The 18,163-nt window shown below is 44.7% G+C and overlaps 1 protein-coding gene across 6 annotated transcripts in view; it reads right to left on the bottom strand.

The window, feature by feature from the left end:
* FERMT2 (FERM domain containing kindlin 2) overlaps nt 1-18,163 on the bottom strand; it is a 75,022-nt gene that overhangs the window by 33,906 nt on the left and 22,953 nt on the right. For all 6 annotated transcript variants that reach the window (XM_088457955.1, XM_088457959.1, XM_088457960.1 and 3 more), the window contains exon 3: nt 9,107-9,340. In XM_088457955.1, the coding sequence (XP_088314081.1) occupies nt 9,107-9,340 (234 nt within the window). The remainder of the gene's footprint in view (nt 1-9,106; nt 9,341-18,163) is intronic.

The raw sequence follows: 18,163 nt of genomic DNA, 5'->3' as shown, positions 1-18,163 counted from the left end.
AACGGTTAGCGTAGTTAATACGCCTTCAGAGTATGGTGCAATTATCCCCGAGCTTCTTGTGAATAACTTTTTCAGCCCTCAAATAAAAAAAGAACAGTGAAAAGGAAAGCATTTCACTTTTTTCGACTGGAAATACGGTGTCCCGGGCTGACCATATAAAAGTTGGTGAATTCTTTTTCTGGACACTAAACCTGTAGTCTTCAGGGTTAAATCCCCTTCTAGAAACGCCAGGTACAGCACCGAACGACCTCCTACTTTGCAGAATTCTACGAGAAGTCAGCCGAGCATAGAAGGGTTAATTATCCACCAGCATTGCAGGGTCGGTGTCTGGTTCACAAAAAGGAGCCATAACCCAATTAGAGGTCCCACTTCATGTGCTCCAGCCTATGCACACCTGGAGCTTTGTATGTGCGGTTTTGCACGGACCCAACTATCAGATACTGGCTGCCATGTACATAATGCAATATTGCACACAAACTGCAAAAAGTTCAATGTCCTAACTTCTTAAAGGACCCAGATCAACAAATGCGCACGGTCGCACCAATTCCATAACTTTCTTAAATGGGTTTTATATTTTTATTTATTTTCCTAAAACAGAAATATCCATCCAATCCACAAACTCATTGCCAGGTGACCAGTAATAGTCACCATAGAAAAACGTGACTAGAGTCTGTATCTAAGGGTCATTCGGTTCGATCAGCAGCGATGAAGCAGCTATAGAGCGCGCCATGCAAAACACAGCAACAACTGAGAAAACACTTTTTTGTCTGCTTATTTTATTTTTTTCTCTCCCTGATCGTAGGAGTATATATCTTTTTACATCTGTGTTCCTGGCTGACAGCGGAGGGCATTCAACAGGCCTAGAAGAAAAAAAATAAAATGATATATACACACAGAAATGTACCAAATCTCTCACAGCCTTTTAAGGTGCTCTGAATTGTGCAATCTCTGACAGAGGACAGAAGGGATCAGCTCAGAGGCATTGGCAAGAGAGAGGGAAAGGGGGAGGAACACAAGAGGTATTGTCCCAACCCTGCGCTTAATCCACGTCACTGTATTCCTGATTAATAAAGGACACCTCTACGTAAAACTTCTCACAGCAGATCTCAACGAGTGTATAGCTAATGGTAGTGGAATTACAGGTCACGTCAGGAACAGGAGGTGCCCAAACGTAGGACAAGTTTGCAAGAAAAAAAAAAGTTTACTTCAGTGTCAAAGGGTAACAGTCACAGCCAGATAAACAGGGCACCTGGGGCAGATGCCCCCCCCATTCCACCATCATGGGGGGGGGGGGGGGGGCGCTGTGGCATATGTGAACTGAGGTTTGTGTGCGGCATAATGTGAGCTGGAGGCACTACAGTTTGTTTAACACATTTGTGGGAGCTGTGAGTTATTTATACATTATACTTTTTATCAATAGTATTTGTGTAACCCATTTCCTCTGCCTCATGGAATTCTCACACATACTGATATTTCAGGCATGGGATGATAATCCCGACCGCTGGGATTCCGGTATTCAGAATGCAGACACCAGAAACCCCAACACATATCAGAATACAGGCGCTGGCACTCTGACCGCCGGGATTCCAAAGGTAAGTACTGTGGTTAGGCTGCAGGGAGGGATTGGGTTAAGCTTACTTACCTGGAGGTGTTGGGATTGCAACCTGGACGGGATGTCGGCGCTCGTGATCCAGAGCACCAGTGGATGACATCACACAATATGAGGTCATCCAATTTTCTGCCCTGCCCAAAACTGTTCTAAGGAATCCTTACGGACAGCTCACAGGTTACAAAGTCAGCATATTCCAGTTGGTGCCCACTGGCCGCCCTCATGCCAAGCCTAACCTTGCAGCCAGAGGTGCGAGGTAGTGACCTCTGCCAGATATATTGTCAAAAAAATAAAAGAAATGCTGATTAAATGAACGCTGATCAATGACATTAAATAAATAAAGCTCTATGGGGTAAAACTTCCAAATAAGTGAACGTGGAGGCGTTGCCCACAGGAGCTAATCACATTTGAGCTCTCATTTACCTAGTACAATGTAAATTCAAATTGTGAAGCGCAACGGAATTTACTGCGCTATATAAGGAACTGTTAATAAATTAAACCCTCATAGAAGACGATAGCTACTATGGGCGCAACTTAAATTGGTGACGCTGCAAAAAAAAAAAAAAAAAATGGGCGATACAGGATGTACAGTTTACACAGTGTGTACATAACCAGCTGGCAGAGCCTCGTTTTATTACGCTGTTCGCACCCCCAGATGGTAAAGCGTTACGGAGTAGTCCGGCACTACATTAACAAGTGTTCCTAAGTACACAGATAATATATACACAGAATGGAGCAGGCCTGTATATTACTAAAAGTTAGACAAAACCCCCCACCCAGAAGTCTGATTTATAAAAACGAAACATTGGATAGTAAAGTTTTACATCCGGACTAAGGGGGGACCAGATTTGCAGAAAGGGGGTTTATTTTGGCTCTACAGCAATTTGTGATAACGACAACACACACAACTTCTCATGCACAAGGCTGAACGGCATTGTTCATTAAGGACCAGGATAAAAAGGAAACAATCGGGCACCTCCTTTCCAGCAGTAGTAACTTATAAGCCGGCCGTGTATCCGGTTTCAGGCTTTGAAGCCAATGACAGATGTAGGAGGGGGGTGAAGCTGCTAAATATGTTCAGGGACAAAGGTTTAAAGGCCGCACCACCCCCCTCCAGTTACACGATCTCTCTTCTGAGTGTGTGTGGCCGTAGGAGGGGCGCAGAGCTGAGCTTTAGACCTACACCACCAATGGTTCTCCCCCATTGCTCCACTTGGAAATAAAAGCAGAGTAACCGTCAAATGGCTCAATCCAACGGGAAACAAGGGGTGACCATCGCCAAAGGACCGGGACCCCCCTTCCCGCGCCGATCACCAAACCCTCCACAGTTGGAAGCCACCATAGGCACTAGTCTATGTCACTGATGAGTCATCTGACCATGGGGGAGATATAGCAATGAAAGCCCAAAGCAACCCCATCCGCTTATACCTGGCATTCACCTGGCACAGTCTATAAAATGACAGAAGCCGACTGATTGCTTTGGGCAACTTCTCCCCTTTATCGCTTTCCAAGGCTTGATACATCTCCCCATCATCTCACCTCCCCCCCACTCATCAGTAGTACGTTGCCATTGCTCTGGGCTTAGACCAACCTTGGCCATCCCCTTTTTACAAAGAACTTTCAGAAATCGGACAATTTAATTCAGTTTGATAATTCGGCCCATAAATCCTTCATGCGCGCCTTTGCCTGCATACGGAATACTCCGCACCTAGGGGGTCATTCAGACCCGCTCGTGAACGGCAGTACGCTCGCAAGCGGGTCGATGTTCCCCCACTGCGCATGCGCACGACGGTGGGAGCTCCGTGCGCATGCGTGAGACCTGGGAAGCGACGGGCTCTCCATCGCTCCGGGTCTCGCACCAAAGGGGGCGTGCTGTCGATGTTGATTGACAGCACGCCCCCTTTGGTGGGCGTGCCGGGGGCGTGCCTGCCAGATGGAGGCGTTCCCATGGGAACGCCTACTGTCTCAAGCCGGCCCCACTGACATCACTAGTGATGTCAGTGGGAGTGATTTTGGTTCAGATAGAGCCAAAATCACTCCAGGCCTGGCGGCAGCGAGACCCTAACACAGGGTCTCCATCGCAAGCCTGATGGTCGCGATGGTAAAGACCATCGCAACCATCATCATGGACGCTCGCTATCGCTGTGGGTGGTAACCCACAGCTATGCGAGCGTCCATGAGGACGCTCCAAAAAAAAGGTAGGAGGGCCCTGATTCAAAGCGAGTGCTCTGGTCAGAGCATTCAGCTTTGAATCAGGCCTCTAGTCCCAAAAGTTCAGAATACTTACAAAGAAACTCACATCAGAGACTCCCTAAAAGCCACTAATGTCACCATACTGCTTTTAAATGGATTAGGTCAGCAACGTCTTGAAGCCAAGAGGATACACGCTGAATCTATGCCACATTCACGGATGTCCAAGCAACCAGTAACAGCTCATACCACAGAGCTTGGGAAGGTAAGAGTACAGGGAGGGGTCTCTGGAGGACCGGTGTACAAGCTGCCAATCTCTAATTTGACTATTAAAAAAACACAAAAATCACACAAACACACGTGTACTTATGCAAACAAAAAATTTTAATGAATATTGTGGGGGGTCTTTAAAGCCGCTATTGCAGGGTATAATCAATAGGTATTTTTACAATCTACGTTCAGAGCTTTATAACCTTCAGTTCCCCAAAAGTGCTGACCTCTAGCTATAAAAGAGACCCAAACATTTGTGCTGATCTGAAAACAGGCCTATAAGGAAATAAAACAAGGTCACCACTTGCTTACGGTTGAGAAGCGTTTTGTATTGAGCTTGTACAGTCTGGTAATTAGGTTGAAAAGGAAGGTATTCCGCTGGGATGCTACTGTCTGGAAACACGCAGGCAATATAAACAGATGTAATGGCTCACAAAACCATCCAGCCTTACGGCAAGTAACCGAAGAATACACCAGGGTCCCCGGCTCCTCACAGGAATACATCATTTACTGATGCTCCCATTATCTCTGGATACAATTCCTAGTTCCTGTTAAACATGGTGCCCAAGTGTAAACGTGATCAGTTTCTGGGGTATAGGAGACTAATTCTAGTGTTGTGCCTTTTACTGCAATGAGATCCTATTCCAGACGAACGCACACGTTTATAACAACTGGCTTCCATTACAGAGGGAGCCACAACCCCTTCAAGCCTATTAGGCATTTGTTTATTTTCTATAAGCACTAGAAAAAGCATAGTTGAACCTGATTGGTTACATCACCTTTTTCCTGTGCACCAGTTGTCACAAATACACACACACACACGACACGGTCGCCAACATTTTGGATCAGATTACCGAGGAAACGTCACAGCTGAACTGTCGCAAAAAAAAAAAACACGCCATGCGCAGTACTGTCATGGCGGCTATTACATCCCAACAATCATGTTTATGGAATTTTATAGCTACCTAATTTTTTTTTGCATCGTAAAATAGTTCCCTTCGATAGTAAAGATAACCCCAAGATCATAAACATGGTAGTATCTTCAGCCAACATACAGAATAGTACCACGTAGTTGTTAAATAGGGATGATCATTGGAAATTGGGGACAGTTGGTAACCGGAAGAAATGCAACAGGAAGATTTCTTCCCCCCCCCCCCCCGATATCCTGCAGAAATGGAGACACACTCGGGATGACGACAGAGACTCCATGTGCCGGGGAATGTCAAATCTCCAGATGAAAGTGTTATTGAGCGATTGTTACAGGGATAGTGAAAGGTCAGACAATAGAGCGGATATTGTTACCAACAATCCCCGTCTGTCAGACATTTACATTCTTACGGCTTTTACTCACATTGAACAAAGCCATCCCTATGCTGCCCAGGGTCCGCACAACGGTTCCACACAATTAGCTATATTGAAACCAGCTCATTAAAACCAGACCATTCAGCAAACATCGATCAGCCAAAGAGAGACTTGAATTATAATGAAGTCACTCAGGAGCTTTCGAAGGGATTTCACTTTTTCCTAATTAGATTATATTACGTCCCCTAACACTTAAATCAATACAGGCTTAGAGGTGGGGCGAGGGTAACAGTGAGCGATTTTACCTCCAGGTCGCCGTCCATGTCACAGCTCGTGTTCAGTTAAATGCAAACGGCAACATCAAATCAAGGATTTTGAAAAACAGAGCTGATGTCATTTTATAGATCTATAGTAAAACCTATAAAACAAAAATCAATTGAGGACGGCAGAGCTGCACACAGACTGACATGCAGGAATTACTTCCCCCGTAACCAGATCAATAACGATCAGCGCGGCCCTTTGCGGAAGCTCGAAATAAAAACTGCAAAACTGTAATTTATACTTCAATGTTTGCATTATACAGATATGTCCTCATACATCTAGCCTCAATACGCCACGAAGCGAGACTTGCCAGGCCCCGTGCTACTCTGCTAGCATCTGGCGTCTTGTTTTGCCGAAAATGCATATATGCACACGGATATACAAGTGTCACCTATCAAATTAATCAGCACAGTCTGCTGGTGCGTCCTAGTCGCATCGCATTGCCACTTAGACACATTTTTGGCGAAAAAAAAAGACGCCCCAGCGCTAGCAGAGTCTCACGGATCCTGACGAGCGAAGAAGGGCTATTTAGCGCGACTGCAGCAAAAGTGTGTAAGGACACATCTGTACGTTTGAACTCCCCCTCCCCCGATAGCCTCATCTGGCTAGTAGGGTGCCTAGAATGGCATAATCTATGCAGCAGTGCCACCTGCTGCGTCCTTCGGGAGCTGTAAGGGCAGTGGTGTGACCGTCTGAAGCATCCTGAGCATCCTCAGGATGCTCCGGGCATTGCTGTAATCACCGGTGTGATTACACCCCCGTGTGACGTCACGGAGGGAGCATGGCCTGCACTGTGCCCGCGAATAATGTTATATATAGATCAAAATGGCCCTTGGCAGAAAGGTTCCCCCCCCCCCCCCTCCTCCCCGACTTAGGGGTTTATTTAGATAGTCATCCGGGTGTCTGGGTTACTTAATATCTGTACCAGCACATACGTTGGCCATACAAAATGTTGGGCCCAATTTAACAAAAAAAAACAAAAAAAACACATAGGCGCAATACAGCACCCGCTCTCATTGTCACTCGTAGCGCTATTTAGCATTACCTGGCAGTGAGCGATGGTGTTACTTTACCTGACCCTTGTCGGGATTTCGGCGCCAGGCATGCGAGAGCCGGCTTTGTGCGCGTAGGGATGTCAACTACATCCTGTATAAAGAGCTATAGATAGACTATGAATAAGACCTCTGCACGGGGCTAGAACTGAAGTTTGTGGTTTTGCTTAAATAATGAATTAATCGCAAAAATCAGCTAAACTGACTGTTTATCCTAAATCTATGTATTTTTGTGAATGTGCAGCCATAGGACACCTATAGTTAGCCAGGGTGACAATTTGCCATACAAACAAGCCTTACATTGTTATTCCACATTTCTGGGAACACAAATAAAAGGCAGCGAGACAACAAACAGGACCTTATTCTGCATATAAACACCAGACAGATAAAAGGCTGCTAACTTCTGTCCTCTAAATTCCTACTCCACAGGCTCCGGTCATCCGCCAATAGCAGACAGATGTTTTGCAATCAGGAGCGGCCCAGCTCTTTAGTTCTAAAGTTAATGATGAAACTTTTGTGCAAATCAACTTTGTACACATCCTCGTTTTAGGCGGCACTGGCAGAACTAGAACAGATGGTTCCCATGAGAGAGACCGTTCAGTATAAGCCTACTGACACAACAGGGCGCCCTTCTAAAGCAATGCAAAACACAATTGTGAAAATAAGAAAAACACCATGCGTCAACCATTTCTGTGGCGAACATTTTCGCGTCGACCTTTGACACGGTCAACCTTCTTCCATGTCGACTTTGTCCCTGACGACCTATTGCCTATCCAACATCTAGGGGTACATTTACTAAGATGGGAGTTCTATTAAGAAGTGATGTTGTCCATAGCAACCAATCAGATTCCAGGTATTATCTTCTAGAAGGTGCTAGATAAATGAGAAGTAGAATCTGATTGGTTGCTATGGGCAACCTCACTTCTTAAACAGAACTTCCATCTTAGAAAATTTACCCCCTGGTGTCTATCTAGACATTGCTGATCTTGTAGCGGTCTATCTTCTATACCACACCCGTGCCCAGATAGCCTCACACGCTGTGTCTGACTGAAAACAAGCTTGTCGTGAAACAAAGTTCCCATTTCCCGTGGCACCAACATAACACAGCCCCAAAGTGGAGGTTTTAGGACAAGGAAAACGTTGCATTCTGGAGATATTAGACACCCCCCTACCAAGTAGTTCTGAATGGCACACATTGTTCCCCGGTCACACGGGGTATTAGTAGGGAGGAGTGAAATAGCAGCAACATTTCACACAAATGGAGTTCTGTGATAAAGCAGTTCCACATTTCTGTCGATTAGCATACATCACTACCAGGAATCCGCAGCATTCTATCAATGTCTGTTGTATTTCATCTTCTTAAGGCAACATACAGATCAGCACCGTTTAACATACACCTTCCTCCCCATCTCTGTCACCCCTGTTTGTCTTCCCCTCCCCTTTTAGAATGTAAGCTCTTACGAGCAGGGCCCTCTAATCTCTTGTGCTTCTCCCTACTTTAGTTTCATCTACTTCTTACTCACCACTAGGGCACCTAACACTTGGTGCTTATGCTCTGTTCCTATCTGGGTGTTATGATCACTAATGTAGCAATATATATTATCCATGTCCTCGTCCTGTATTGTTCTGTAAGTCGCTTGCCTACAACTTTTTTATGTACTGTGTAAGGCGCTGCGGAACATTTTTGGCACCATATAAATAGATGATAATAACAACAACGCATCAAAACTGGTGACCATGTGACTGTGCGTAAAGCCCAACGTCGCCTCTGCTTTCATCTTCTATACTGTGCACAAAATGACAGCTTGCACTAGCAAACTTCTGATTGGCTGCTATGGATTACAGAACCTGTTACCCATTGCACCAGTTCTTTCTGGCTTGGGGCTTCCCTAAAATATGATAGTTGTATAATTCATTATTAATAGCGCCGTCAGCATATACCGGTACAATTTACAGCTGGGAATACTGTAATAATGAAACAAGACTGGATATTAAACAGCGGTGAGAGGGCCCTGCTTAGAAGACGGTCATCCCACCGTGTAAACACCCACACAAGACAAAGGTAGCCGAAGGTCACTCAGTTTTACACCCAGGTCACAAATAAGGGATGGGAGTACATAGGTAGCAATACTCCACTAATCAGTAGAAAGACTGGGAAAGCCGCACTAATCACTGTACATCTCCAGGTCACAAGGTCTATCCCAAGACAGGAAAACACGGATGTGAGACATTCCGCAGCTCCTTGTCATTCGGTCTCCTGTCCACATATTGGCATGAAACAGCCCGTAAACATCCATTCGCTAACCCAATTCATCTCACCCAACAGCTGCTGTCCCACAGGGGCACCTTCCTCCGTACTTACTGAAGGTCTTGCAGATGTCGGAGACGGCTTTGAAGACGCGGTCAGAGAAATTGACCTTCACTTTCACGTACTTCATGTTTGGGAGCTGCAGCCGGAGGAGTTTGTGCTGAGGGGTGAACTGCAGTTTGGCATCTGCCTGGATACCGTACTTGTCCAAGGTCCAGTGGGTTTTGAGGAGCCATGTTTTCTTCTTCTCCCACCACAGCGCGTGGTCAGACCAGTCCCTCTTTACATCTGTGAGGAAAAAAAAAAAAAGTTAAATATATGTATCAGATTTAATACTGCACAGATCTATAGCGCACCAGACCTTTATGCTTGAAATTAAATAATTTATAAAATTCAGAAAGACCCCCCCCCCCCCCCTTATAACATTTTGGGATTGCATGTAATCATGGAGGGGGAAGAGAGGACGTGGTCTGATCAGTCCTTCTGTGAAGTGATTACTTTATATTCTAGTCACTGTTACTCCCAGCCTGAATTAGGCCTCCACAGAGCTGTCGTCACTAATGGCATTGGGATCGCTGCTTACCCATGAAGCATTACAATTAGGAACCTGCTCTAAAATTCGGAGGTGACCCAGTCAGAGGACTCCTCGTGACGTTCTGCAGGAGGACATGGTGGGCAAGATGAGGACTGAATACATAAACTAATGCAGTGAACGGGATTCCAGTCATACCCCGCACGCCTCAACAGCAGCTCAAGGACAGCACTCAGGAGGCTTCAATCATACCCTAAATAGATAAAATATACATATTCCTCAGTCTGTGCAGCCCACCACCACTGCAGGTGTGAACCCAAGGTCACGTCTGCACAACATACTGTACATGTTTCTCACAGGAGTCTAATCAACGTGTTCCAGCAAGGGGAATGTGTCAGACAATGAAATCTGGACTCGGACCTTAATTTCAATAAAATCAATAATAGATAGATAGATAGATATATATATCTATCAGAAGTTTCTCTGCCACCCCTTCCTCCTGCAGGCTACTCTCTCTGCATCTCGATCCTCAATTTTCAGTTCTTGAATTTTAGAACAAAAGCGATTCACAACTAGTCAGTCACTTAAACATCAGCTCAATAAAAAGCTTAAATCGTAGCACTCTTGTTGTTGCTCCATTGACAAGTACGTATCTTGCCGGCAATGCGGTCTTCAAGAACGCGACCCAAGTCTTAACAATAAAAACTTAATGTAAAAATCAAGCTGCATAAAACAAAAAATTAAATATAGCCATCCTTTGCCAGTATGACTGTTCAGCCCAAGGTCCAAACCTTTGGATCTGTGCAATTCTGCACTCCACGGGTATGGTGACATTGCATTAGCATACAACTGTGAATACGGCCCAAACGCATTTGCGAATTTTGCTACTTCGCAAATGCCAAAATATAACAAATTTCATCTTGAAGCCCCAATCTGCTTTGAAACCTTAGCCTGGGAGAGACGGTGCTGATGCAGTATAACTGCCTTGTGTAGTGTTGCTGTGCTCAGTCTTGCCATGGTGTATGATCTGTGACATGAAACTGTCTTTCACAACCTCACCTTTGTAGCAGAGTTTGGCTGTTCCTCAACCAGTTTTAAAGCCTCCTACACAGTTGTTTCTTTTTCAGTTAATGACCTACATATGAAAATGATCATTATCACCTTTTTGGTATGTTTGGTTAATCATACACCTGACTATAATCCTACAAAAAAATCCCTGACTTGGTGCAAGTGTACCTAGAAGAAGAATTGATGCTGTTTTGAAGGCAAAGGGTGGTCACATCAAATATGGATTTGAGTTACATTTCTCTTTTGTTCATTTACTTTGCATTTTGTTAATTGATAAAAATAAAACTATTAGCACTTCTATTTTTGAAAGCATTCTTACTTTGTAGCATTTTTCTTCCACACCTGCCTAAAACGTTTGCACAGTAAATATCCATCTATCGTGCTCCTGTATTATCTCCAAGGCTGCAATACAAGACCATCCTATTCCTCTAGGAGGCGCCAGCCAGGAATGACTTTCTTTTAATTGTTTTATCACGAGCTTCTTCATAAATCGGGCAGTTGGTCACCACGTCTTCAGTTACAGCAGAGGTTCCCAATTCCCGGAACTACAGTCCATGTTTTAAAGGAGAGCCATGCTTGAGCACAGGTGCCTTAATTAGTACCTCAGTCAATTTAAGTATCTTTCCTGCTAGGCTGTTTTAGCGGGGCGCCGCGCCCTGCCCTCCTTCTGGAGGGCAAACAGCGCCCTGCCCTTACCGCGCAGTGCCTCGCTTCGACAACCTGCGGGTGCTGTCTTCACCCACGGGTCGTAGGTCCCGCGGGTGGAGAATATGTGCGGTGACCTTGTCACCACCGGTGAATAGACGTTGGGCATCTATTCTACCTGTCAGCAGCGCTGGGGGGCTACCCGGCGTGTCCGTAAGTACAGGGCACTCCCCCAACAGTGACGTAGAGGGGACGCGTCTCACAGACATGCCCCCTTTTTCGGGCGTGCACGCAGAAGTGCCCTCTCTAGCTCCAGTGCCCCTGCCTGCTGCTGGAGTTAGAGTGAACACCATTTAAGCATGAATATCCTTCAAATCTGGACTGTAATGGTGGTGTTTGGGAACCTCCGAGTTACAGTATGTACCAATATATACACTAGTCAGGGCTTTTTAGCCCATTAATGGTGGCAGCTCCCCTATGCACCCAGCTCTTTAGGAGAACACGCAGACACAATACAATATTTCTGCATGAACTCTGTGCAAGGGATGATGTATTGTATCGCTGTGTGTGTATGGACAGCAGGGCGTGAGGAGACCATGGCTGTGGAGTGTCCTTATCGGTGGGGGTCATCCTTATCTGCAGCAGAGACAGTACTTTCTCTCCTTCCCTTTAAACACAGCCATAAACCAGGAGACCTTCATCTCCCCCCATCTCCAATACAGCTTTCAAAATAACACATCTTAGCACAAAGAGGGTTATTGATCTCCCCGGTCATCCACTTTACAGCTGATAGAGGGTTTTTTTTTTTGCCTTCAGATAAGAAAGGTTCCTGAGTGGTTAGTCTCAAACAATCAACAAATATCAGATAACAGCACCAGATACACAAGTCCTGGTCTCAAATATAGGCAGGAAAGAGGGGAAAACAGCGTGGCGAGTGAAGATAAACCAATATCCACCACTGATGTTCAGATCCTGATATACAACAGATAAAAAAGGGAATATAACATTGTCAACTCCAAACTAAACTCAAGTAACAGAGTTTAACATACAGAATAGGTGGGTATGAGGGTGACTGCAGCCAACACATACTTCTCGGCATCTTTGATTGTGGTGGGCACTCACGCCATGCAAAGCAGCTGGGAGACAAAAGCCATTTGCTGTGCTGAATGGGGGGCGGGGGTGGGAGGGTCCCATGCTCCTGCCACTGGTGCATGTGGTAGTGGGGGTCATGGCGATCGCGAGGGAAGGAAAAGATGACACCTAGTGCATTTCAGCGCTAGACATGGCACCTGTCCTGATCCAGGCTCCCTCAACCTAGGCCAGTGCTATGGTGATAGGTGGACAGCCGACGGGAATCAAATCAAGAACCCGCCCTTTACACAGGTCATGTATTCTATAGTCATGCAGCATACTTCTCAGGCCCGATTTGCAGGGATAGTCCCGCTATCAGCACATTCATCCCAGTATTTGGGAGATGGAGGCATTTCTACTACCGCAAATGCAGTGGAGCCAGGTTCCTCCACTGTGTGCTGCAGAAAATGGCGTCCCTAGCTAAACACGCGCCCCCCCCCCCCCCCTCCAGATGTGCTGTGGACAAGCCTCCATCGCGATTCATTGTCTCTGTATTTTGGGAGGAATGGCTATGTACTATTGGGTTAAACCCAATCGTCTGGTTCAGTCATCATCATCTATTTATATGGCGCCACAAGTGTTCCGCAGCGCCTTACAAGTAACATAAACAAGTTGTAGACAAGCGACTTACAGAACAATACAATACAGGACCAGGACACTGATAATATACATTGCTACATTAGCGACTATAACCCCCAGATAAGAACAGAGCATAAGCAACCAAGTGTTAGGTGTCCTAGTGGTGAGTAAGAAGTAGATGAAACTAAAGTAGGGATAAGTACAAGAGGATAGAGGGCCCTGCTCGTAAGAGCTTACATTCTAAAAGTAATTATCCTACAGATGGAAATCTTCAAAACATGACCTGTTGGGGCGTTAAGAGGTCTGGAGATGGGAAACACAGCAACAGAGGAAGAGTACAGGTGCGGTGTAGCCAGGCATCAAAAGCATTTCAAGTAAGGAGAACCCACAAAACTTCAGGGTCACTGGCTGATATCAGAAGAGTCAGGGACACCAGCTGGTGCTCAGCTTCAGTTACATTTGAGAAAGTGAAGGATCAACTTGTGTTTGCAGCACCATCTCCATCAGACACCATCACACGGGGCATTCTAGCAAAATGTCCAACAGAGGAAGGTCAAATATTTACCTTATTCGAAAAAGTGGAAAAAAAAAATAAAAATTCTTCATTAACAAGCCAAATCGATTTTTAACCATAGTTTTACATTAATTACATTAAACAAAGCCCAGCTAGTAATTACCATATCATAAGAACCAAGTCAAGCTAAAGACAAAATGTTATTACAAATAAAACAAAAACTGGATGTTCCCCAACCATACAGAACAGCCACGAGTTACAGCCATATCAAGAAAACAACAAGTAGCAGCCACTGGCTAAAATCATAGAAGGATGGCTTTTTCTTGGAATTCATGAATATAGGGGGGGGGGGGGGGGGGGGAGAAATTGGCAGTAGAGTAACCATTAATCTGGGCATTTAAGGAAAAGTTTGTGCATATATGAAGTCTAAATTTGAGACGCAAGTTCCCGTGTAGAAGTACTTGGCATAACATACCGGTCGCCCTCATAAGTCAGCCAGCTCCAAATGATGTCTGGCCACAGCAATTCTTTCCAATGTTACAGAGGAAAGATGTGAAACTTATCACACCCAGCACTTCCACACACAGAGCCTGCGCTGCGGACAACGAAACAGGATATAGACTTGTGTGTGTGTTTTAGGTTTATCTGCATCTTTTTCCCCCAAGCAAAGATTGATGTGACTTGTATAGCCCTAGGACCCACATATCCAGCTAGGTTTCTCAGTCACAGACAGTTATCCATTGTAGAGCAATTCCTTGGATGCTGCGATGCCACACAGGTAGATTGAAATGTGTAGACCTGTAGTCCCCTCAGGCAACTGCTTTCTGAGTAATGTAGGTAATTAATGATGGATAACTGTTTCCTATGCAGGAACACTACTTATATAGACACAGTGTAAGACCCCAGAGTCCTCGGCAGTAGGAGTATGAAACATATATAGATGGTCGTTTGCCCAATACTGGAGTAATAGCAATCCATTCTGACATGTGCACACAGCACAAGCACTACCCAAGGCTTTGTAGCAGCTGCATGTATGTACCCATCAGTCATAACATTAAAATCACTGACATGTGAAGTGAATAAAGCAGCATGCACACTAGACGATGTACAGTCAGGTGCATAAATATTGGGACATTGACAGAATTTTCATATTTTGGCCTCTATTCACCACCACAATGGCTTTGAAATGAAACAAACAAGATGTGCTGTAACTTCAGACTTTCAGATTTAATTTGAGGGTAATTACATCCAAATCAGGTGAACGGTGTAGGAATTACAACGGTTTCTATATGCGCCTCCCACTTTTTAAGGGGCCAAAAGTAATGGGACAAACTAAACATTTATAAATCTAACTTTCACTTTTTAATACTTTGTTGCAAAACCTTTGCAGGCAATTACAGCCTGAAGTCTGGAACGCATAACCATCACCAGATGCTGGGTTTCATCCCTGGTGATGCTCTGCCAGGCCTCTACTGCAAATGTCTTCAGTTCCTGCTTGTTCTTGGGGCATTTTCCCTTCAGTTTTGTCTTCATCAAGTGAAATGCATGCTCAATCGGATTCAGGTCAGGGGATTGACTTGGCCATTGCATAACATTCCACTTTTTAGCCTTAAAAAACTCTTTGGTTGCTTTTGCCGTATGCTTCGGGTCATTGTCCATCTGCACTGTGAAGCGTTGTCTAATGAGTTCTGAAGCATTTGACTGAATATGAGCATATAATATTCCCCGAAACACTTCAGAATTCATTCTGCTGCTTTTGTCAGCAGTCAAATCATCAATAAATACAAGGGAACCAGTTCCATTGGCAGCCATACATGCCCACGCCATGACACTACCACCACCATGCTTCACTGATGAGGTGGTATGTTTTGGATCATGAGCAGTTCCTTTCCTTCTCCATACTCTTCTCTTCCCATCACTCTGGTACAAGTTGATCTTTGTCTCATCTGTCCACAGGATGTTGTTCCAGAACTGTAATGGCTTTTTTAGATGTTTGGCAAACTATAATCTGGTCTTCCGGTTTTTGTGGCTCACCAATGGTTTACATCTTGTGGTGAACCCTCTATATTCACTCTTGTCAAAGTCAACAATCAAGAGAAGACTTCACACATATACACTTACCTCCTGGAGAGTGTTCTTGATTTGGCCAACTGTTGTGAAGAGGTTTTTCTTCACCAGGGAAATAATTCTTCTGTCATCCACCACAGTTGTTTTCCGTGGTCTTCCTGGTGTTTTGGTGTTGCTGAGCTCTCCGATGCATTCTCTCTTTTTAAGAATGTTCCAAACTGTTGATTTGGCCACACCTAATGTTTTTGCTATCTCTCTGATGGGTTTGTGTTGATTTTTCAGCCTAATGATGGCTTGCTTCACTGCTAGTGACAGCTCTTTGGATCTCATATTGAGAGTCGACAGCAACTGATTCCAAATGCAAATGTCACACCTAGAATCAACTCCAGACCTTTTACCTGCTTAATTGATAATGAAATAACGAGGGAATAGCCCACACCTGTCCATGAAATAGCTTTTGAGTTGATGGTCCCATTACTTTTGGCCCCTTAAAAAGTGGGAGGCACATATAGAAACCGTTGTAATTCCTACACCGTTCACCTGATTTGGATGTAATTACCCTCAAATTAAATCTGAAAGTCTGCGGTTAAAGCACATCTTGTTTGTTTGTTTCATTGCAAAGCCATTGTGGTGGTGAATAGAGGATAAAATATGAAAATTCTGCCAATGTCCCAATATTTATGCACCTGACTGTATGTACGTACAGCCATGGCCAAAAGTTTTAAGAATGACACAAGTATTGGTTTTCACAAAGTTTGCTGCTTCAGTGTTTTAGACCATTTTGTCAGATGTTACTAATGGTATACTGAGGTAACATTACAGCATTTCATAAGTGTCAAAGGCTTTTACTGACAATTACTTTAAGTTTATGCAGAGTCAATATTTGCAGTGTTGACCCTTCTTTTTCAAGACCTCTGCAATTCTCCCTGTCATGCTGTCAATCAACTTCTGGCCACATACTGACGATGGCGCCATTCTTGCCTAATCAATGCTTGGAGTTTGTCAGAATTTGTGAGGTTTTTTTTGTTTGCCCACCCGCCTCTTGAGGATCGACCTCAAATTCTCAAGGGGATTAAGGTCTGGAGTTTCCTGGCCATGGACCCAAAATTTTAATGTTTTGCTGCCCGAGCCACTTCGTTGTCACTTTTGCCTTAAGGCAAGGTGCTACATCATGCTACAAAAGGCATTGTTCGCCAAACTGTTTTTGGATGGTTGGGAGAAGTTGCTCTTGGAGGATATTTTGGTACCATTCTTTATTCATAGCTGCTTTCTTAAGCAAAATAGTGAGCGAGCCCACTCCCTTGGCTGAGAAACAACCCCACACATGAATGGTCTCAGGATGCTTTACTGTTGGCATGACACAGGACTAATGTTAACGCTCACCCTTCCTTCTCCGGACAAGTGTTTTTCCGGATGCCCCAAACAATCTGAAAGGGCAATCAGAGAAAATAACTTTACCCCAGTCCTCAGCAGTCTAATCCCTGTACCTTTTGCAGAATATCAGTCTGTTCTTAATGTCTTTCCTGGAGAGAAGTGGCTTCTTTGCTGCCCTTCTCGACACCAGGCCATCCTCCAAAAGTCTTCGCCTGACTGTGTGTGAAGATGCACTCACACCTGCCTGCTGCCATTCCTGAGCAAGTTCTGCACTGGTGGTGCCCCAATCCCACAGCGGAATCAACTTTAGGAGACAGTCCTGGCGCTTGCTGGACGTTCTTGGGCACCCTGAAGCCTTTTTCACAACTATTGAACTTCTCTGCTTGAAGTTCTTGGTGATCTGATAAATGGCTGATTTAGGTGCAATCTTACTAGCAGCAATATCCTTGCCTGTGAAGCCCTTTTTGTGCAAAGCAATGATGACTGCATGTGTTTCCTTGCAGGTAACCATAGTTAACAGAGAAAGAACAATGATTTCAAGCTCCACCCTCCTTCTAAAGCTTCCAGTCTGTTATTCTAACTCAATCAGCATGAGAAGGCCTGACCCTCCATGGGTCAGAGCCGTATTGGTAGCATGAGGGGTACCTATACAATATCAGGCAGGTGCTTAATTATACACACACACATGATACTGTATATATTTCAGAACACTACACATTAATACACACAACTGTTAGAACTCCGTGCATTTGGAACTTGTACAAGTAGATCCATGCTGCCAGGACTAAAAGGGAAAATTTGAGTTTGTGTACAACAGACAAAAGAAACAATTATATTGGGACACTTTGGCACAAGGATATGGAAAGTTAGCCCAGTCTATTGCCAACTTCAGAGATTCACTCGGGAATATATATATATATATATATATATATATATATATATATATACACATATATATATACACACACACACACATACACACACACACGCACGCACGCACACACGTAAAGCGGAGTGATCACCGCTGGTGAATAGATAACCGGGTGCATGTTCCCAGCATCTATTCACAGAGAAGGGAGAGCTTGGGGCAGCCCGGTGTGTCTGTAAGTGCCAGGCACACCCCTAAGAGTGGTGAATAGGGGAAGAGTCTTAAAGCCATGCCCCCTTCTCATGGCCATGCCCCCTTTCTCAAGGTCCGGTG

Source organism: Taudactylus pleione, unplaced genomic scaffold, assembly GCF_031769625.1.
Source record: "Taudactylus pleione unplaced genomic scaffold, aTauple2 ptg000796l, whole genome shotgun sequence".
NCBI classification, from domain to species: Eukaryota; Metazoa; Chordata; class Amphibia; order Anura; family Myobatrachidae; genus Taudactylus; species Taudactylus pleione.
This window is presented reverse-complemented; position numbering and strand designations above follow the sequence as displayed.